The sequence below is a fragment of the Diadema antillarum genome, unplaced genomic scaffold, assembly GCF_040938485.1.
Source record: "Diadema antillarum isolate AM-2024a unplaced genomic scaffold, OU_Dant_1.0 seq00000619_RagTag, whole genome shotgun sequence".
Lineage (NCBI taxonomy): Eukaryota > Metazoa > Echinodermata > Echinoidea > Diadematoida > Diadematidae > Diadema > Diadema antillarum.
In genome coordinates, this window is record NW_027271542.1 from 496,855 (window position 1) to 520,793 (window position 23,939).

The 23,939-nt window shown below is 39.8% G+C and overlaps 1 protein-coding gene across 1 annotated transcript in view; it reads right to left on the bottom strand.

Annotated features, from left to right (window-relative positions):
- LOC139736023 (uncharacterized) overlaps nucleotides 1-23,939 on the bottom strand; it is a 144,765-nt gene that overhangs the window by 39,668 nt on the left and 81,158 nt on the right. Inside the window, exons 3-4 of the mRNA XM_071646770.1 lie at nucleotides 12,418-12,510; nucleotides 1,908-2,024 (exon numbers count right to left, since the gene is read on the bottom strand). Of these exons, the coding sequence (XP_071502871.1) occupies nucleotides 1,908-2,024; nucleotides 12,418-12,510 (210 nt within the window). The remainder of the gene's footprint in view (nucleotides 1-1,907; nucleotides 2,025-12,417; nucleotides 12,511-23,939) is intronic.

Genomic DNA, 23,939 nt, shown 5'->3' on the forward strand with positions numbered 1-23,939 from the left:
CGAAGATGACGGAAACAAGAAATGCGAGGCCGTCACGTTTGGGGTTTTATTTGTTTCGTTCACGATTCTTCGTTGCCCTTTATCACTCGATGTGCATCAAAACCCGACCGAGCATTCTTCGTTGCAAGCAGAATCGTTGGGATATTTAATTTGCCCTTGAATGATCGATCGATAGCTCAATCGATATCTACAGCATGGGTTGCGTGGAGGTGCGATATGCATGCACTTATCCCGTAGATGTGTTATTTGAGTCATGTGTGTAACACCAGTTGCGGGGGGAAAAGGGTGATTTTCAGAATCATCTGACAATGGTTCTTTTCCTTGGTTAATGTGCGACATGGTCATAAATACCGGAATATATAATTTCGATGTCTGCATGGATGTAGTCCGTGGATGTAGTCTTTGCAGTAATACTGCAGTGATACTGTTGATACTGATATTCTTTTTCATATAACATATAATCAATCAATTAAGCGTCGTTATATTGACTCTTTATTACTCAAATTTTGCGGAATCATTTTTTTAATGCTCAAGTTTGCTAAAAACATGCTCAAATTATATATGTTTTCTACCTTCTTTTTTTTATTGCCCGAATCCGACCATCCCAACATAAGTTTACCTGAATCATTTCCCTACACGTTAACATGATTTCGCCCTTTTATTGAATGGAGAAAATGATGTTTTCACTATCCAATAAAAAAGGAGAAATCCTGTCAAAAACTATACGTACGAATATATCTTTCCCTTTTCTGATGTGCCTCTTACCGCAACTAAACTGGATATGGTCGCTTGTGGGGGGAAAAGTGATACACCGATTTTGTTTTGCTTTATTTTATTTCTGGCCCTGTCTCCAGGTTTGATATTATCAGGCAATTAAAGTATTTCCGAGTCAGTGCCAAGATAATGAATTATAAAGGACCTTTATATGAATATATTCATATCTCACAGGCATGAAACATTGCTTCAAACAGGATATCCTGAGGCTATACAATTCCTGTGAAACAGTCGCATTGATTTACTACCTTGTCGAATCAACCATGTCAACTTGAAAGTTAGCTTTCTACATGAGCGATGTCGAGTTTTGCCACGATATTTGTGTTGATCGATTGTCTTGCGGTACAATTCACCTGCTAGTTGAGCCCAGAGCAATGGGGAAACTGTCCAATTAACCCGCTAACCTCTAAACTCTGTTCCCTTATTACGCTTTATATTTCTGAATAGGATGAAGAGGCTTAACTCCGAACCACCCGCGAGCGGATTTTGCCCCATTTCTTGCAAAACGATGAATTGTGTTTATTACCTGTTTGTGGCCAGAAAATCTGGCGCCATAGATTTCATTCATAGATTTCGGGTTAATTGATCGCTGGTTCTGAACTGTCTGTAGAAAAGAGATGTTCATTGAGTTTGTTTTGTAAATTCTAATGAATAAAATAACTGATGGTTTGTTATTGAATATTTCCTCACCCTGTCAATAGCAAGAAGTCAACAAACAAGTTTCAGTAGGTCGTTCACCCATTTTTCTCTTTTTTTGTCTTTTGTGTTTTTGTGTACCACGTGTTACTTCGTTCCCACTCCCCATGTTTTAGTCCAGAAAATGTTAAAGTTTGATTTCTCTGTGTCTGTAATGTCTTCGCACATATCATTCAAACATCTTCAAAATGAATAGTTTAATGCATTTGTGTATGTTGAAAGGATGTATTGTTTGTTTGCTTGTTTGTTCGATTAATTACTTGTATGTTTAGTCACTTTCTCTTAATGTTGGTACGATGTAACTCTTTTTAAAGGCTAGTCTATAAGTCGAAGTTTTCATCAGTGGTATAGTGAAAAAGCAATACCTTACTACAATTTTTTTTCGATATATCAATAAGTCTCAAACCGATCTGAGTTTAATGACAACGTGTACCTACGGGTGCAAGTGCGCCCATCATTGAGGAGAAGAAAGCCGTGGTCGCAGTAGCAGCGGTAGGATCCTGGCGTGTTCATACAGCGATGTTGACAGGGCCTCACGCTGCACTCATTGTAATCTGGAGAGGGTGAGAGAAGAGGACAGAATTGACACTTTATTTCTGTATTTTGTAGATCTGTGGTAATTCACTGCGAAATCCTAAATACCGACTGTAAGCAAGCTGGCAGAACCGGAATAATGATGATGATGACGACGACGACGATGATGTTGATGCCGATGACGACTACGACGACGACGACAACATCGACGATGAATACGATGATGATGGTGGTGATGATGTTGGGGATGGTGATGATAATAATGATGAATTTGATAATGACGATGATGATGATGATGATGATGATGATGATGATGAAGATGATGATGATGATGGCTATGATGATGAAAATGATAATGTTGAACAGCACTTATATAGTGCCATTTATCTATACAGAACATTCAAAGGCGTCCAGCTCTCACATGTCACATAGTTATTAGTCACAAAGTTCCTGGAAAAGATGGGTCTTTATATCGGCAAGAAGATAATACTTTTGAGTAGGATGGGGAAACGAGGTCTCAACGTATACTGCTGAACTCAAATCAAACATTACGATTACAATTACGATTACGATAACGATTTCGACATGCTGGAGATGATTATCTATAGCTCCTGGATATGAATGTTTTTGAGTATGCGATGTGCACGTATAGTGAGCAGGCTTTGAGAAGTTGAGAAGATCTTGAGTGGACTTTGGATTTGCTTCATTTTCTTGTTTTTCTTCACTTTTTATTAGAAATATCCTGATGTAATTCAGTTGCATTAGGAGATTAGCTTAAAAGCAAAACTAGATGAACCAGATATTCTTTTTGTCTTGAACAATATTTCATTGCTGTATTCTTAAAAGACGGTTACAAATGATAAAAGTAATTATGTACGGAAAATAGATGAAGACTCGCTGTCTGCATGAAATGTCTACAAGCAGCTGATAGCTGCTTTCAGGAAGGTATCCCTGGGAGATTTTGGTGCGTGATATTGAAAACCACAGTTATCTAACCTCTAAAAAGGGCAAATTCAAAAGCAAACAGAAAGAAAAAATACGAGAAGGATAGGAGAATAGCAGAAATCGACTAAATATGAATGAGTCGCGCACATGTTCTCAGTCGTTTAATATGTCATTTGCCAAGAGTGCAAAACTCATTAAGTTGTTTTGATTTTAGAATACGCTATGGGATTTGTAGACGCGTGTACGGCGGGAAATCTTTACTCTAAAGGTTATCACTACTTGAATACTGAGAAAACTGGAGGCACCTTGTCGCCTTGTTAGCATCCAATATGGCAATGAACTACAGTTCAGACTTTTGGACGGATACTTAATCAGCGCTATCGCTTCATCTCGCAAATCTCGAGACAGCGGTGAAACTGGTGGCCTTTCGAAGTGGTAGACGATACGGTGTAAGTGATTTCTTCCAAAGAGAAATATTGTCTGTCTGTTCACTGTCCGCGGGGACCTGAGATGTTTTCATGTGGTGAAGCCCAGTCAGTCCCGGGGCCTTCTGTCTAGTGTGGGCAGATCTTGATTCAGACTAACATTGAAAACTATGACTTCCTCAGCCCGAATGTGCCCTACTAGTGTCACATGATCACGAACTCTCAGTACTTCTTGCGTTGGCGCGCTTCTTGATTCGACATGCCAAACGTGTAGTTCAGCCCTGCGATAAGAATCGATTGTATGCGGATATTCCCATTACTTAATTCCGCGCTTTCTTTTTCGGCTTAGCTACACACTGTCTGAGAACATCTTGTTTTGATTATTCAAGGTTACACGAACGTTCTGTAGGGGAAATTACAAACACGACCGTAGGGGGAAACATTAATTCTCGGCAAAGTTTTTAAGGCCAAGGTCTATTATGGTGGCTGTTCATATGCGGTTGGGGTAGTGAGAGAAAGAGTCGATTGGTAGGGTGCGCAACATCATGAGGACGACATTTCAAATCGTGCCCTTTCCATGGTGGCGTCCTCACTTTCTGACGGATGGCGCCTGGGAGATGTAATCTCGGCCTCCCCCCTTTCCGCCCCCTCTTCGCGTGGAACCAGGAATCGATGTTCCCTTGAGCATCATCAACAGGCTATGGGGAGGAATGCGAGACTTCGGTAGACATAAAAATAGCAACAAGTCTACAACGAAGAATGACTGGTTGCTCCTCTTGTCGCAAACTGAATACACACTCGGATATTTTCACGCTAAAGTTCATTGTTTATGTGTTTACTAGCTATTAAGATTAAGATCATATTCCTCAGACGCAGTTACTAGTATTAGGTTTGTTTGGTAGCCATTCTTTTTTAAGCTAGCATCTTCATATCATCCAATATAATACTCTTAGGTTTAGGTGCAGCTGCTCTGTTCAGAGTCGTCAGCAGAACTTTTTTCTTTGTAATGTTGTGTCAGCTTTTACGCATACACAATCATGATCATACGACAATCATATTATTTTCGTTCATCCGTGAATCAATCCATCAAAGACACAAAACATCCTTTTCACTTCTAAGATCATCTTGTATACAAAAAGGCTTTAGTGTCCTTTATGTAGTGACTGAATGATTATGTGAGTAAGGAAAAAAAAGATCCCTTGATCTCAAGTCAGCTGGTTAAATTCTCTCCGGAACGTGCAATGAATGCAGGGAAGGCGACTTCTCAATATGAGGATTGCATTTGAAATGCACGCCACGGATTCGTGCCAGCATTACAATGATTACAACGGAGTCCTCCATAAGAACATTATATCTCTTTTGAAAATCTGTACATATTATTTAGATGAGATCATGCCGGGCAGTTTGATGTATAATCCATAACACTGAAATATTCATAACTTTTTTTTGCTTTCATTTTCCAGGGTTATTTTGGCTCGTGAAAGACATGAAGAATTTTTACCATGAGAGAAATCTGGCAAGAGATGCCTGATGTCAACATTGTAGCTCGCTACTGGTTGGTTTATTGAGGGACTAAATAAGAGTACAAAAATTTATTGTCATGAAACGTTACAAAATGTCAGCTTTTCATTACATTTCAATCTCATACGATATATGCATGATATAGTAAATGATTTCCATATGACAAGGATTTCAATCGATCTGTTTCCCGTATGATAAAAACATTTCAATTGCTCGTAAATAAATAAGTCATGACTTCTAAATTCGTCCTATACATTACATCAGATTGTTCGCCTTGAACTGAATGTCGCATGATGAGTACCAAATGGTTGAATGTGTCAGATAATCACGAGGCAATATCGGCACATGGATAATAAATGTGAATTAGAACCCCTTGGAATACTAACACCCCTGTCTACAATGCTTTGGGGAACACGTATTTCTATTTGCTGGTGTCCATGTACTTGCGAAGAACTTCCCCGCTCCTCGCGACTACGTGACTAGACGGAAAAACGACGAGCGACACATTCCTCGCACGCCGGAGCCCTGATCGACAGCGTTGATGATCGTCGGAAGTGACTCGTAGTTCAAGGATTTGTTAGGAGAGTGATGTGCGCGCCAATCATACCCTAGACGAAGTGTTACCTTTTTTTCCTCCAACGTCACAACTATGTCGCTTGGTACACAGGGACAAAGTAACCCGTTACTCTTTATAGTATAATTATGATATACAGGTGTACCAACATAGCTTACGATAATGGCATTTATACAGCGAGCTGAAATCTCTATTTTAGGCTGGATTTTGTGTGTTAAATGTATAAACGATAAGGTGGGCTGCCCTGGTGTGTGTGGATGAGGTTTATTCAAACATTGCTACCCTCACGCCATCTTCCAAGCCCTACCAAATATTGTATCTTGATTTACAATAACATAAAAGTACCTATTTCAAACGAAACAAGTCAATACGATCCCATCGTCAATGGTTACCTCTTAAGAGTGATCTGATTCATGAGAAGGATTGTCAAAAACAGAATATCCTCGACTAAGTTTAAGAAGAAGGTAAGAAAGATTTTACAATCTGTAATATCGACCATCGGTTTGAAATGTTGGAGGAAGTGGGACGTTGTTCACTATTCCATCAAGCTCTATTCTCGATTTTTTTCGCGTTATTATGACTATAGGACATCGACGAGATCAGTAGCGACTTATATGGAGAGAGGCAGGGGGCAGCAGCGGTTTCCAGATTTTAACTTTCTAAGTTTAAGGATATTACATTACTATAGTTTTGAAGTTGCCGAGACCTACGATTATCGAAACCAACTCAAGTAATCCTGACGTGTTTTCCTGACATTTTGTAAAACCGTACGCTGTCAGGAAACATAGTCTTTTTGGGGTCATTTTTGTTGTTTGCTGTTCGTTTTTTTTTTTTAAGCCTTTACAGGTGCATAGTGGGATCCGCAGAATAGTGATGGCATTATGGAATCTGTTGAGTTTAAGTGACTACACGCGTGCTATGGGTTGCAGATATTGTAACTTCCAGAAGTCGTTGTATACCGTTTATCTATGTAGAGATCAATGAGCACACGATGTGTGTTCTGTGAGTAAGTTTACTGTAAGTGTCGTCATCTGGATTACTGCAAAGAGAAAACCGTGACCTTAGATAAACGTCTTATTAACATTCCCGCCATTGCTAAATCAAGGGAAGGTCTTACGAGTGGAACCTTCATGAATATGTATTTTGATGCAAATCAACCCTGAGATCCCTGACCACGATGGACAACACATCCTTACATAGATACGAAGTTTGCAGAGGGTAATAGATGCATCATTACATTCTTGGTAAATTTAGAAAGGCACGTGGATTATTTCAAACGTTAGACAAACGCCGTCTCGGAACGGACTGCGTCAATCACGTAGCGCGGAAAGGGCTGTGGATTCCTGCCATCTGGTATTGAAGAGAACCAAATATTCTCGCTAGTGAATGACGGATTTGCGCGAACTCCTTGGTTCCATGGGGGCGTGGCCTCAGAAACAATGGATACAAGTATCTAAAACCACTAAACATATTGACGTCATAAACATAAAAGGTTTCAGAAAACTTTTAGAAATGCTAGACCTAACACTCATTTCTTTTATGATCCTTTTTTTTTCAGTTGAAAAGTCGTTGCTGTATCATTGTATTTAATTTCAGTCTCTGCAGCATAAAGATTTGCACACCGTCTTTCTCATCCTGTAGTTTGGGGAAGAATCGGCGAATGAATGCGTCTTTTAAATGAAATACAGAAAACCTCGCCTTAGTAACCCTCGCCTGAGTCCAGAATAGACAAAATAAAAAGAAATCAACCCGGACTGATATAAACGTGTGTAAGTGCAACTGTGTAAGTTGAAATTCACATAAAGTTGAAAAATTTTCTTCAATTTTTGTTTGGACTTCACTAAATGTTGACCCTGTATGCATCTAGTGCGTAAGTTTCTGAATGCCAAGAAGTGAACCCACGCTGTGTGTGAATTGACGGAAGCACAGATCAGAGCAAGAAGGTACCAGGGCGAGCCCCTTTCTGCCACTGGTGTTCGACGGGGGAGGTTAATTCCACTTATTGCTTGGGTTCTTCAGTCACAACGATCGATTCATTTCTCTGACATCTCGAGATCTCCAGTGTCACAGTTTGTGGAAGAGATCACTCCTGCTTTTCATATGGACATCGGACATGTCAAAACAAAGTGGACTTTTCGTGAAACCTGCTCCCCAGAATTCGATCCAGATTATTTCCTGGCTCGCCATGAGGTCAGCTCACTCTTGTTAGACCATCTGGCGTCCAGACGTTTCGTGACATGATGTCCCGCTGGAAGTCATGAGGGTCACTTTTTGGAAGACAGGTAAAAGAGACGAAAAATTACCTTAACCTCACTTTTTCAATCGTTCTTCTCCTCCGTTTTCTGATGTTATATGTACATCAGATACACGAGAAATATACGGGGGATGTTCGTCATTTCGAACATTGCCGAAGGTTTGTAATTCCGAAAATGAAATACGATTCCTTATTACAAAGGGTCGTTATTCAGAAGGTTCGTAATTCCGGAAACGAAATAAGGTTCGCAATTCAAATGTAGAAAAGAAGCTGCGTATTATCGAACCTTTGGAATAACGAACTTTAACTATATTATACAGGCCTATTAGCACATTTGTGATAGGCGAGGAACACAAACAGAATGTTCGGCGAAATAAAATGAACTGTGCTTCACTATCATGGACAGGAAAAAAAGGCATGCGAAGGACCTGGTTGGTTGGCGTACTCATAGAGACAAGGTATATCAAGTTATATGTGACGGTTATATGGTGAGAAGGGAGGATCAAATCGCCTGAATTATAAATGGCCCATATCTGCCCTTCAACAGGTACGCAGTCCCTCGGCATCACAGCGTGACCTCCGAAATCTTATCTGTGAACTTCCGGTTTTTCCGGTCACGCATTATCGAGCAGAGAGTTAAAGCGTAGTCTGACACGCGATGAAGACCGTGTATATCTTTTTTCCTAGGCTATGCGCGCGGCAACTTCATATCAGTCATCCTATACTACAGGTTTGAATAAGATCTATTTTCTTGTGTACATTCCAAGCTTTTTAAACCGAATTTTTTTATCTATCCTGTCACCTCTCATATGTAAACTGATGACCACAGAAACTCATGGCTGGGCTTTGTGTGAAAATTATGAAGATATAAGTGTCTGCTGACTTTATTGACGTTATTTGAATTAGAATTAAACTTTATGACAATCAAAAATAGAACCCATAATAATTAGATAAGGATAAAATTTTCGTGAACTGTGTTCTAACGAGTCAATGCTTTGTGTCAATAATAGATAGTAATAGATTAATAATAAACAAAACATTTTATGAGACTTTGCTATTTTTTTTTCTCACAAGAACGACTATCATAGGGTAGCTGCTTATGGTTAGAAACATTTAACTTCTATCAAGAGAATTTAATGACTTCGTGATACGAGAGAAACAGCATTTGATTTTTCATTGCTGGGTCGAAACTTGAAAACAAGGTGCTTATGTTAGCCCTGTGACTGACTGTTTGATTCAAGACGTTGTTACGATTTGCAGTAGTTCATTTGACAGTTTTGCTTCCAGGAGTAAATGTTTCAATTGAACTTCACGTCCAATGTACATCAAATATCAAGAAACTGAAGGCTGTCCTTGAAGCGAAGCACGAACCTCTTTCTATGCAAGTAGCTCGTTTGGACTGCGGGGTTACGGAGGATGTAGCTATCAATCAAGGGCACCTCGCGTTGAGGTTGATTTTTCAGGGGAGGAAAAAATCCCATCGCACCCCGATTTGATGTCGCCAATCGAGACGAATGCGAATGATATCCATGGCCTCGAGAAGTGATACTCAACGACGCTCCCCAACTTCCCATCCGCTCCTCTTCTTGCATACTCTACTTCTGATAGAATACAGAAGGTTTTATGCGTTTGATGTCTAGAAGACCAATGAACATACTTTTGGCACTGGTTCCAACTTCTAAAATTTTCCTTCTAGGAACATGGTCTATGTTACATAACTGTGTAGGTCTACCTTTGCCGTACGCCTGAGTTGTAGATTGCATTGAATGATAGGCATGATAAAAAAATCATAAGTTTATATTTCGGGGAAAATATCAACAAAGGGCGTCAGTACAGAAACATTGATTTCGTTATCGGGATCTGCGCTATACATATAGGCCAAAACATGGCTAAAAATCTGCAGAAATCACTGTCCAAAACCTGACATTAGACAAAAATCACCTTGAGAAATGTTACTGAGAAATGTTTCTGTTTCTTTTTCATTTTTTTTTTGTCACGAGCAATGTCAGGAGATTTGCCTGAGTTCCATACTGCTGTCCAACAATTGTTTGCATGTTTGACAAAAGTATCACAAAACTATAAAGCAAAGTCTATCTATCTATCTATCTATTATCTATATGTATGTCTGTCTGTCTGTCTGTCTACAATTTTATCATACGTAATATCATTACTTTTGGTACAAGGACAGAACTAAATCGTCAAAGTTCAGTTCAGAGTCAAGCTCAAGGCATTACCAGACAATGGGTCTCATGTGGCAGTCTGATTCATTGCACCAGTGAGCTCTGGGGTAACCATGACAACAGGAAGCGGAAAGGGGATGTTTATGGGATGGTTTAAAGGAAGGGAGGGGTGTGGCGGGGAGGGGAGTGCAGTAGGGGACAATTAAGGAAGGGTGAGTGGAAATTAGAACACTTGAGTCATGTTAACTTACCTCCAGCCTTATCGTCAGCGTAGATCGTTAATATAGGAATAAAATGACGAGGGGAGGGGGTGCTCAATAGGAGGAAGGGGAGAAACTTTAGGATCTTGTAAATCTCGCGGTGTTTCAAATTGAAATGCCAGTCTCAAGTAGAATGCGCATTTCCTTTTTCTTACATAACAATTTTACGCAAACAATTCAGTGCGAGAGCTTCCTGACAACATATTGGGGCTGCTGTATCAGCGAGTATTTGTGATTGAGTGATCAAGAGTTCTGGGGATTTTCTTTTTACACTTGTTCAGTGACTTCGCCGACCCCCGCCTCCTAGTTTACGAGACCGTAGTCAGTGAATGGATTTTGATGGGTGACTAAGGATGAGCTGATGACGAGAAATTGGGTGGAAATGTAGGACATAATCGAATCACTCATTGATCTGAGGGAAGCTGAGGAGCTGGATGGATGAATGAGGACAATCGGAGTGGTGGTTTTACATCAGCCTTCTTGTTAGGTGGGGAGGGAGTAAAAAATGATTTAGTTCGGGGGGACGCCATATTAGAGGCAAAGTGAGCGAGATTATTCGCTGCGCACGACCGCAAAGACATTTATTTCTGCGCACAAAAACTACAACTGTTTTTCTACTAGGAACATGAAGGCGTGAGATCACAACATTTGACAGTAAGCATGGTGCCATGGATGGGGAAACTGTCCTTGCTCTTGCTACTGTTGTTGTTGCTGTTGTTTCATGTTGACGTCATTTCTGATGGCCTTAACATGAGGCCCATGGGTTCTTGACTCAGACTACAGTCTCCTCCGTTTCTCCGTAGACAGAAGACACCGCGTGTCGTGAGCCAGAGATACAGCCTAATTAACCCAATATCAGGGGTGGTAATGCTTGCTTGTGGCATTGACCATATTAGCAGGTTTGATATCGGGGAATCTAATGGTGTAATAAGTTGAGCAGTTAAGATTTCATTTCTGGCATAAAGGAAAGTAAATTATCGGCGTTTTCGTCTTCTATTGACATTACTTTGGATTTAACGAATTATCAAATATCTGAAATTAGCAGGTAAACATCTCCATTAAAAAGCCCTATTTCCTACTACAACGATTGATTGGGTTTATAGAGAACTTTGTCTCCAGGGTGGCTAATGGCGCATAGTGAGGCAGTTTGAGACTAATGAGATAAATGGGAGAAGTAAAAACAGGGCAAGGTAATATGCTACCAAAATTTGACAACATTGAATGCACACAATGGGAGCTGTTAGCGCTTTTCCGAGGGGTGAAGATGGGGTCAGGTCTATCATTGGATTTTCGCTTCAATAGGAATTACGATCTAACTACAATCTTGACCAACTGTTTCCTACCGCCAACGTAGAGCAAAATGGTCATTAATGCGGGGTACTTCTAAAGACCTTGTGGCATTGAGTAAAACTTTCAATACTTTGTTTTGTATATAAGCCAATTTTGGATAGGTGTTGAAAGGTCATGTTATCAATATAAACAAGCATCAGATAAGAAAGATAACAAAGATAACCATAGAATTGGCATTGGCAAACGAAGTCGGGATCAGAACATTATTTTCAATTCCTCTGAAAGAATGACTGCTCGTAAGAATTGAAATTACTGTTACTGTAGTGAGGGGTTTTCCAGTCAAGTCGTGTTTTATTTTCTCTTCAAATGTCGCTTTCTTTTCACATTTGGTTTTGTCTTTGCCATTTCGTATTATTTTCCGATTGTGTGAAAGCCACGAGCGGGAATATCAATGAATATCGCTCGAGCTCTGCTCGTCGTCTTCAGCACTTTTTCATTCGTGTATATTTCATGGGTAATGTGTGACGATTATTGTTATAATTTGTGAACATATAGATTATATGGTGACCACAAAAGCATTCAGTATCCTCCCTTCATTGGGTTCGATGGATGTTTGGAATGGTGAGGGCCACTGAAAAGGGAAAGCCATTAACAAAAACAAACAAAAACTTCAGGTTCGTTAATCTCAACGTCTACTAGTTGTTACAACAAGAATCACATTAACTCGATAATCATGCAGTATGTAGGGAAATTACATTAATGTATAACATGAGCAGAGAATATTGCGGTATATTGGTGTGAATGATATTGCCTAGCTGCTAAAAAAAAATGTCAGCCGGCGAACATGAAAATGACTATCTTTGGACCAATTTATGACACAAATCATGACCTAGCATGGGCAAGTGATGTGTGTGTCTACTGTAGAGAAGAGACGGACATCCACCAGTACATCCACCAGTCTTACCTTGTGAACATGTTGGCCCTGTCCATCCAGACTCGCACTTGCATCGGTTTGGTCCCACGCACACACCGTGTACACACTCATCTTCACAGATTGCTGCATATAAGAGGGAGAGAACGCAAACACAATGTGAGATACGATTACACGAAGGCTCTGGGGTATCACCACATCATAACGATTTCACATAGAGATAGGTATGTGGGTACAAACCCAGGTACTCTAGGTCATTCATTGATGTAATATGATCCGACAGGTTACATGGATTGGATTTACACTGAGTGGCGTCAACAGCAGTCGGCGAGCTTGATGGCGTGATACGTAAGTACATCAGTGTCACAGGAGAACATTTATAATTGACTCAGGTTCGAGCGCAACAACAATTGGACACGCCATTACCGTAGAATTACATTATTTACACATGAGGTACAATGATACCGCAGGACTACATTAACAATACAAACAAGATCATCAATAGTATGGGAGTGCATTAATCATGCATACAGGTGCATCGGTAACGGGCTACGGGAAAACCACTTCTGAAGAAACAGCATAACGGATAGTGTAATGGAAGCAACACCTCGGTAAAGCTTCCAGCGAACTCAACCAACGGATGACGGTAACTTTCTCCTCCATGACTCCCTAACTAAACTGCTGCCCTGGAGGTGTCTTCAAGGAACTACGGCGATCATGTGATTGTGACGTCATAACCAGAGTTTCCCTCGCTTGCTTTTATTACACAGAATGCTCCAAAGTTTGGTGTGTTTTTTCGAGAAACATTTGACAAACTGTATTTGTTTGCATTATAATTTCCCTCACACAGGGCAAGTGATACTGTCATGCAACGTCCAGAAAGAATTAACGGTTCCTTCTTTGCGTGCCGAGTACAAAGGAGAAAAACGGTGTAGCTCCTACGTGGACGTCGCAAATCAATATGAGATCACAGGATGCCATGCTGATTAATTTTCTGACTAAAGCTTATATCTAATTTCATATTCGATTTGTCAGATTTTGTTTAGATTCCCTAGAATTAGGAAGTGCTGCTTTTCACTCTGGTGAGGAGTAAGAAACACTAATAACTTCGAAAAAAGGGACCAAAGAACATAATCTTACCAGCTACGCCCCTTTTCACTGTAATATATGACAAATATACTGACAAACAGGTGCGAATTTGTTTTCTCGTGAAATGGCCACTTTAAAGCATGGCACCCTGATTTTCTTGTATGAAATTTAGTCATTTTCCCACACTGTTTACTGTGGTTTCTTCAGGTCAGGTACTCGGAGTCAAGTCGACAATATACATACATAGGTGACCTGTCACAAAAGGTCAGTGGAAATAGGAAAAAATATAAATATATATTCGCCAAAAGAAGAGAGGAGATTCCAAATGTAGGGGACATATCTACAAATGATACACTTGTAGTTTTACAAAACCTAAGACATGCAAAACATGTACATATCGTACATGTATCCAACCAACTATGCGCGCGCGCGCGCGCTGGGGCATGTGTGTGTGAGTGTGTGCATGTAGTGTTAGCTTTAGAGTTAAAGACGACATACAAAACAACACAATTATAAACATACATATACAACCTATATATATTTGACTCGGGTGGACAGTCGCCGGGTTTCTAGACTATCAGCCCTGCTAAGTCGATCACACGGGAAGCAACTGACAGTAATCGTTTCCTATTGCTCTCTGTCTATATGTCTCTCTCTCTCTCTCTCTCTCTCTCTCTCTCTCTCACTTTATCTATCTATCTCTCCACCTCCCTCTTTATCTCTCTCCCTCTATATATCTATCTATCTCTATCTCTCTCTTTATATATATCTCTTTCTATCTGTCTATCTCTTTATTCATCTCTGTCTCTGTCTCATCTCTATATATATTGATCTATCTCTCTCTCTGTATGTATATCTCCCTATTTATCTCTTCTCTTCATCTCTCTCTCTCTCTATCTCTTTTCCTATAAAACAATCTTGGCAAACATTTATCTATACACCATAGTTGTGATAGCAATGATTAAAATGGTATTTAGTTATGCTAGGGTATATTGTAATGATTGTAATTGCCATTACAATAAAACCTTTTTTTTTTCATTCTCATCACTACGGACTTAAGTAATAGAATCATTATTGCCAAACTGGATCGTATCCTCAAGTATTGACAATTACCATTACAAGAAACCTGATTTTACAACTGCATTTTTTTTTTCATTCTCATCACAGTGGACTTAAGTAGCAGAATGATTATTGTTACTGGTTTCTATCCCCACTTTAGTCGGGTTCCTTATGTTACAATTTTAACTTTCGTCGGATTTTTGTGGAGAGTATGAAAACTATACATTTTTGGAATCGTTATAGTATAAGCAATCAGAAAAACAATGTTTCCATTTGCACCGAACTTTTTATGGCCGCCATCTTGGATTTTACAAAATGGCCGCCATAAACAATATTTTTGTTAATATATCTCGACTTCTAAGTGACATAGGGCTTTTATTTTGACAGCTAAACTACCATTTTCAGGGTCAGAGATTCCAATGATCCCAGTTTCATGTGTGTTGAGACATTTCCTATAGCATTTTTTTGCAAATACTTACTAATTTTGAACAGATTACGTAATATCAGTGCATGAAATCAGATAATTTGGTATAAATTACTAAATAAAGCTCAAAATGGGCACATTTTTTGTGTAAATATGCTTTTTAGTGTCTTGAGCAAATATAAAACAAAAAAATGTGCTATCAGGAGAAATTTCTTAAGTGTTTTATTGTTTTTTAAATTTCTTATGTATTTCGTTGTTTTTTCAACTTTATGTTTTTCGTTGTTTTTTCGATGAAACTTGTCCGTGACATTGTTCCGAACAAGAAAACATGTAATTAATTGATTTTAATCAATGAAACCCCAAAACAATCATGCTTTTATGAAATTTGCCTGAAAGCACATTTTGCATTGAAATTGTACACAAATTCACGTTTTTGAGCAATTTTCGGTCTGACATGCACATACATATTTATTCGCAACTTCGGAACCACGCGCCCGGGCATCGCAAAATTGGTGTCAAAAGATGCGGGAGACTTGAAAGAAAAAAGTCATGAAACGTCGCGGCCTAGTTACGGATAAATTTGTCTTTGATTTGAATGCCATGAGATGTTGTAGGCAGGTAGCACTGAGCTGAATTTATGGTGATGTTGGGGCAACTTGTGATATAAGTCGCTAAAGTGTTATGTAGGAATCACTGCGTAAAAGTTTTCTTCCGTGTATGGGACAGACCAAAGGGGGTGTGGTGTGACAAGAGGGATAATAACATCAATGCTGATGGATCTCCTCAGAAAATAGGATTTACATACACCTGCGTAGATCTTGTGTCTTATCGCTGTATTCTGTTAATTGGAACAGCGCTTTGCCAATGGTTTTGTACAAATCACCAGAATGTTCCATGGTCTGTATATACCACCATTCTTCAAGGGTGCCGTGCGTTCTTCACAACATAGATTACACAGACTTGTCAGAGGACACTGCTGATGAGAAAGGAACCACCCATGGCACGATTAATGGTATAACAGCCTGAACATGCTGAAGGCAGAGTTTACTTGAGAACCGGTTGCACCATCCTCATCGATTGGCATAGCCTAGAGTCTATCTACCACTACACACCATGTAGATATACTACATTTTGTCAAGTCAAGACCACAACTTGCAAAGAGAGGAGACCAACATTGTTACCTGATGTAAAGGCTTCTCAGAATGCTACCAGCTGAAAGAACTACAGATTGATTGTTGCAACTTCATGGAAGTAGAGGAAACGTCAATCAATATTCCAGGCTGAGCGATTCAAACATGTCTGAAAGCAAGCTACTGACACAGGCAGGAGCCATACCAACCAGACATAACCTTAAATGCCCAGTTGTCCCATGACTGGGAGAACTTCATGTTGTCTATGCTACAGTATGCGCTATTGGTGCCTCTTGGCATTGATGATGAACGAGGAGCTGGATTTCTTTCACAAAGCAAGTCAAAGGATGACCTGACCAACTATCTTGCTTCAAGACTCTAGGGTACTACAGTACAACACATAAACACGTCATCATCTCTTCTTCAGTGCGTACCAGGAGCAACAAAAGACTTATATTCGAGGATAAGAATACTGAAAAATTAGACACACTGTTGATCTTCCATGCTGTCTTAGCATCACAGCGAAACTCATTAAATGCAGAGGTTTTCTTCTCTACAGACACAGAATATCCTCCTCCTCCTCCTTCTTCTTCTTCCCATCTTCTTCTGATTAAGTGTGCCTCAATCAATTAACTGAAGATTCTTGCACACTGTTAGTGTCCTGAAAGTCATAGCAATAATAGTCACTGGTGTTTATTAATAGCAAACTTCGAGCTCATCCTGTCGAACACGTCCATATTCATGTCCTCTGAGCTATGGATATAGAACCTTGGAGAGCCATAGGGCCAATCTTCTATGCGTTCACTGGTGCTGACAACACTGGAATATGATAAGAATAGCAACCTGGCTGCAAGTTTATATGAAGGCAGAAGAGATGTAATCAGTTCTCTGTAGATGCTTTTCACAGGGGACGACGGGACTGAAATTGGATTGCTGGCTACTCTATAACAAGCCTTGTCTGTGCAGCTTACTAACCCAAATGCATCTACATCAGGACTATCTCGGAACTGTGATGGCATCTCTTCTGCAAGCATAGGGGAGAAATTGACAAGCAACCTCCCACCCTTGGAGCTGTGAGACATCATTATCCTAAGAGTCCATATCCAATCCAGAGTGAAAGGACCCACCAGCATTGCTCTGCAGGATCCTCAGTTTGATCCTCTGCAGTATGGCTATCAGCTTTTACCATTGGATTTCTTTTTGATGTAAAAAAATGGTTTCCTCTAAGATTTAAACAATTTCTATCATGAAGAGCATGTTTTCTCCTCGGTGGAACATTTACGCAGGATTTGTACAATAATCAATGAATCGGAAAACAGTAATTCAGGTGAGAGTTTATGATTGATTCTAGCGTATTATTTGTTTCCCCTCGATGTCTTTGCTGGTGCGGCACTGAGTGTCACAATGACGAGAACAAGCAAGCACAATTAATGTATGGACTGAAGGGTGGCAATAATGGAGATTATGATTAATGAGGAGAAAGTCGTTGCTTCAAAGAATAAACCTATATTTGTCATTAGGGGTATATATTGGTTTGTAATGGACACTAACTACAAAAGTGGACATTTAAGTCTGATTACTTGTAGAACAGTTAATGAAATAGAACATGTCAGTTTATGGTTGAATCTACAGCAAAGATTTTTAAACCATTCTGTTTCTGTACAGCGAGTGTCAAAATAATGAGGGCATTCAGACCAAAAATTAAACTGACGATGACAATGATTGAGATGAGATGGAAAGAAAGTTGGCTGCCTCAGAGATTAAACCAATTCTGTCAGGAGGATCATGCTTGTTCTTTGGTTAGACACAACTTATAAAACCCGATACAATTAATCACCTTGATTATTAATTTTATGCTGATTACTTTAGAAAAATGGTCAGTGTCAATTTGCAATAAAAAGAAAAACAAAACGCAAAAGGAAAATATAAATTATGTAAGAAAATAAAAAGATAATAAAATACATTTGAAATGAAATGACTTTCAGAAATTTGTTATGATGTACAATTGTTGAATATGCTACAACAAATATACGAACCAAAAAGTGGACTCTCACTTATCTAATTAGACTAAGTATGATTTTTGGGATTAATTTGCATAATTAATTAATAATCAAAGACTGAAAATTTATTGTTTCAAAAAATCTAATGACACATTCGTGTAGATTACTGGTGTCATGCATGCCAAATTACTTCGCAATGATGCTACTGATGGCCAAGAATTTGGGGGGGGGGGGGCAGTTTTAGCACAGCCTAAAACGCCTCGACCGATTTCGAGTAGTGGAACATTTATATCTGATTACTTAATACAGGCAATTAAATAGGAAATTACAGTCAGGCAAGTTCAGAGTTGAATCTGGTTCTTTTTTTTTCAATGCAGTTTCCTCTGCCATTGGAATTCTTCTTAGATGCCTAAGACATTAAATCCATTTCTCTTATGATGAGCATATAGGTCCCATAGCCATGGACACTAACTTATTGCAATGTTTATGCCTGGTCACTTGTAAAACAACTGGTAAAATTGAAAATGTCAGTTATGTGAGGTTATTGTTAAATTTAGCTTATCCATTTTGCTACCATTGGATTTCTTGGCCTTGAAAATGATAGTTTTGCTTTCAAAATCAAATTTCTGGGTTATTTAGAAGCCGATTTATTGAAGAAAACATGTTTTACGGCGGCCATTTTGGAAAAATCCAAGATGGCTGCCAAATAGATTTCGGCGCAAATGGAAACATTGTTTTCCTGATTGCTTATGCAAAGACCTTTCCAAAAATGTATAATTTTGATACTCTCCAAAAAAATCCGGCGAAATTACATAAGGAACCCGACTACTTCTGAGGTGAACAGAAAAGTCTGTGACATGTGACATCAGATAATTACTTCTACCATCTAGATGAAATGAATCGATATTTTTCCATCTTTACACCAATGTATATTTCTTTCTTTTTCGGTACAAAAGCTTGAGTGGAAGAAAATTAACGTCAGCGTCCAAAACGCAGTGACATCCAGATGTTTGGAAGTCTGGCTTTATAAGGAGCCTCTATATGAATTCAGTAGGAATTAATAAGAATGTATTGTTACAAGAAATGTTATGTGGCTCTTCGCCACAATACGGTAAGTTTGTTGCATCTTTTACAGAAAGAAAGGAGTGGTAGAGAGGGAGGATCGACAGAGTTAAAGAAAGAGATAGATAGAAATAGAAAGAGAAAGAGAAAGAGATAGAAAGAGAAAGAGAAAGAGATAGATAGATCAAAAAAGAGGGGGGAACTCACATATAAGCATTTAGCAGGGTTCTACTGTTAACTGTTACATAATTCCAGTGTCTCTAAAATCGAATAAAAACGACTTCAATTTCTTCAACCGCTTTGAAATCAAAGAGTGATTCAGGAAGATAATTGCTATGGGAACTGATTTTTGACATGTCCAGGATGACCAGTGTTTTTCTCTATCCTCGTGACCACGCCTGGGTGCTTGCTGATTAATCACACAGGATTTGGCTGGTCAACACGCGGACATAAGGTCCTTCACCCATGGAAGTCACACCAATGGGGTTTACAAACAGCAGAAAAAGAAGCGTCGCGGAGGCAGCAAATTCGACAGAATCGTTCCGGATGAGAGAGCTCACTCCCTGGAGCCCGAGGACACAATTAAATACATCCACTAGTTTGTAATCGCAGTTCAAACTTTGGTTGAGTGTTTCAGACGAAACGCCGTAGGGACAGGTCGCGCGACCGTTGCGTGCACTCACGGAAAGCTATTACTGAAGTGGCGTAAAAGTGTCCTGCGATTGGAGACCTCAAGTCATGTAAAGATTTGTTGCTGTTGTTGTTGCCGCTTCTTTGTTGTTTATGTTCTTGATTATAACTCTAAAGCAATGCAGCAGAAATTACACACTTGAAGCAAGGAGTGTCTTCAGTCAGACGGACGATCCTATCAAGACACGTCATTGAACAAGGGAATACACTTTTACGAACAATCTGACTCAAATCTGACATCACTCATTGGCGGGTGATTGTTCGTCATTTCAAGAGTTTGTTACTCCAAAGATGATAAAGGTTCGTTATTCCGAAGGTTCGTTATTCCGAAACACACGCGTTCCTTACATCTAGATGTTCACTTGTTGATGATTCAAAATGAAAAAGGGTTCATAAGCCCGAACACTTCATTACTCCGAAGATTCGTTAATCCGAAAATGTTATATGGTTCGTTATTCAGAAGGTTCGTTCATCTGAAAATGGATAAAAAAGTGCGTACTAACGAACCTTCAGAATAACGAACTTTTTTTCTCCATTTTCGGATGAAAGAATCTTTAGCCTTCGGCAATAACGGAACTGATTTCTTTTTCACATCAACGAACTTTCCAAATACCGAATCTTATTTCATTTTCCGAGTAACGAACTTTCGGCATAACGAACCTTCGGAATAACGAACTGTAATCCTATTGGTAATCTGATTGTGAGGGTTAATGGATGAGAAAACCTACTTCAATGGATGGCTACCGCATTCTCCCCTAGGCTTCCTGACAGCAATCTCGATCTTGGAAAATTACTCACTCAGTTTGAATAATCTGCTCATTTCATGGACTATGCTATCTTCTGTTCCTGCTTGTCAAGACTTTCAACTAAAATCTATTAACCCAACCAATACCATTCGACTCTTTTCCTGTTACACCTGTTTAAAAAAGATACTTATCATCGTGGAGCCAGACAAATTCTACGTGCCTCAACTTATTATGTGTGTGCATCTTCTGCATGATTTTTCCTACCTACTTTCGTCGTTGGTCAGGTCGGTGAACCTTTTTTTTTGTGGAAAGAACGCCAGCTTTCTCACAGTGTGTGTTGTTTGCTTTCTGTTTAGCGGGGTATAAAGTCAAATATGAATCCTTACTGTTTTGAGGTTTGACTTATAACCTTATTTTCACTCTGACCTCTGAAAGGTCACTGAGGCAAATTCGTTGTATATACAGTAACTCCAAGCCTGCAGACCTCAAGAAACCAAGCAATTAATTGTCATCATTGAATACAGCGTAGTGCGGGGACTGGAGGGAGTTGTGATCAGGACCACCCTCCTGCATGTGTGTCCATAGCCCGTTCACAAGTCGAAACAAGACCCAGTGTTAGCATTTTTTTAGAATAAATTCTTATCTTCTCATATTAATGTAGACACAATCCATCCAGCCACACAAAAAACAAGAAAAAACGCAAATACAAATCATCGATTTGCGCGAGTACGTTATGAGTGGCTTATCTTTTCAAAATCGGGCCAAGGGTGTCATATCATAGATTTCTTTGTCCTTTCGACTCATCTAAATCTGTAGGGTTCAAAGTAGAAAATAAGAATATTGAGGATGAGTCTACATAAATGCCAGTCGAAAGGGGTGTGCTTAAGGAGAATCGTAGGGAGGACAGAGGAGAAGAGTACATCGCCCCCCCCCCCCCCCAGGAGGTAGTGGTCACATGTTCCCTCAATTCTCTCCCACGGACAATCCCATTTATTTGTTTGTTTGTTAATTTGTTTTTCGGTTGTCTTTACCTATGGCCAGCAGAAAGTGCGATAGGTCTGTCCGCTCGCCCATTCTATTGCGCGTAGAAAAGAGCGAATCTCCTGTAAGGGGAGGCGAGCAAGCAAGTAAGAAAATTGGACAGGGGAAGGGAAAATATGCGTTGAGCTAACTCTAGTCGCCTGCGTGCGGCAAGACGCGATATGCCATTCTCCTGCGAGGCGTTAAGCCTGTTTCTGCTCAAACAGCGCTTACGGAGCAAATTACGAAGTGTGCCCGCTAGGCTAATGTAACGGATCCAACCTCAAATTGCTTTAGCTTCCGCCTGTCTGTCACCTTGCAGCTTACTTAATGGATGAATTCCTTCGGGGAAATGCGCCTCGCCAGTTGAGAATTGGCGAAGCTGTGCTCCAGGGTAGGGTTATGCAATAGAAAGGCAAAAGAATTACCAGTGTAAATATTTGCTTTGAATTATTTAGCAGTCACTGTGTACAACGAGGATGCGATGATGTTTAGGTAGCAAAAAACTAAACAGCCGCCTTCACTTAGGCTACGAGTGGTGATAGACGCGTGCTCGAATATTGCCTTTCCTTCAAGAGTACTCCGTAATGTTTCATCATTCCTGCCATTATTTTTATGGGTCGTGGGGGGAAAATGCTTGAAATTAATTTTCAGGTGAGCGCAGAAGAACGCTCGCACAATTTTACCATCTTTCACACTGGTTTTTCCTCCGTGAAGACGGCAGAGAAAAAGTGCACGAAGTTCAGATCTACTGAAGACGAGACATACTTGACGGATTTCCGCTGGGGAGGGCGGAGCGACTTGGGTCAGGCTTTGTTCGCCAGGCTACTAGAAGTGGTTGAAATAAGCAAAGCTTGGCTTTCTTTCTTTACTTCAAATCCCATCTATCACTGTTTTGCAAAATTTCGAAGCTTGTCAGTAGTTATTTCCCTTTACCATGTTGTCGATATCTACATCAGGGATTCCACTAAGCATACAGACACAAACAATGTATACAGACACTAACAAATGCACACACAATTGTGATGTATTTGAAATCAATATTAGTGCAAAAATGAGCAAAGAAAATGGGATTCCAATAAATAAATCAATGAAAACTCAAAATCAATATTGTGAAAGCATGATAGTGTTGGAGTCTGTGGGGTAGCATGAGATAAGTGATCAATGTTGGGCAATGGGCTTTTGACACTTTTAGATACACACAGACAAATGCATACCGCTTGTGTGCTTACGCAATCATCATCATCATCTCTCTCTTTCTCTCTCTCTCTCTCTCTCTTGAGATACAATATTGTTTCATTGTGCAAAATATCACAAATACTTCCGGTCATCAGATGGAAGGTTCAATCATCGCAGAATCTTTTGACGAATTCTAGAAAAGGTGTTAACGGATGATTTTAATGGGTAATAAGAACACAGAACAATGTCTGTCGGTTTCAGTGATAACTACCGCACAAACCAGCCGGAGATGGAGTGAAAACCATACCATATGAACACGCGGATCTCTGCCAATTCCCTCGATACAACCTGCGCTGTTCTCTCAGCAGCTCGCTAACATTCTGCACCTGGTGCCTGGGGCTTGATCTCAAGTCTGTACACACCCCCAAAAAAGGGCAGAAAATGCCTGCAGTATCTACCCTGGTGACGAAACAATAGAGAATCTGTGAGGAACATAAGAGAATTGTCATGGCCTGGCTATATGTTCCCCGCTTTTCATCCGCGAAGTGTATTTGATATGTGCCATCAACTTAACGAGCGTTTTCTGCTGGCAATTTGCCGTAAAGAAACGTTTGATTGTCGTTACCCTCTCAGTTGCGCCTGTCAAGTAGATATGAATTGTAAGACACTGCTGTTGTGACATCCTTTTTGCAGATTCATGTGTGTGAGCGCGCGTGTATGTCTATGCCTGTGTGTATCTGGCAGAGGGGCCTTTTTATTTTGTTGCACTGGACCCCACCACCCCCCCCCCCCCCGGCATAAACACAATGTACATCCTCATTTCGCTGTTACATTGCTGTAATTCGTGACATTCAATCTCCAGTTTTCAATCGCATTACACCACAAGGTCGGGCTACTCGCAATTTAACATGATACGCCCTAACACAGATTATGGTAGGAGATATTTTGCATACAAAGATGCTTCTCGGTGCAATTATTTAGTTCGATATGTTCCATTTGATATTTTTCTAGATACATTAAAAAAATAACTACATGATCATAGAAAATAGGTTTGAATGTATTATACGCAATCCGATAGAATACCCACCCTTTCACTTGCACTCATCAATACACTATCAAGATATTAGTAATACCGATTTTTTCCCCATTTGAATTT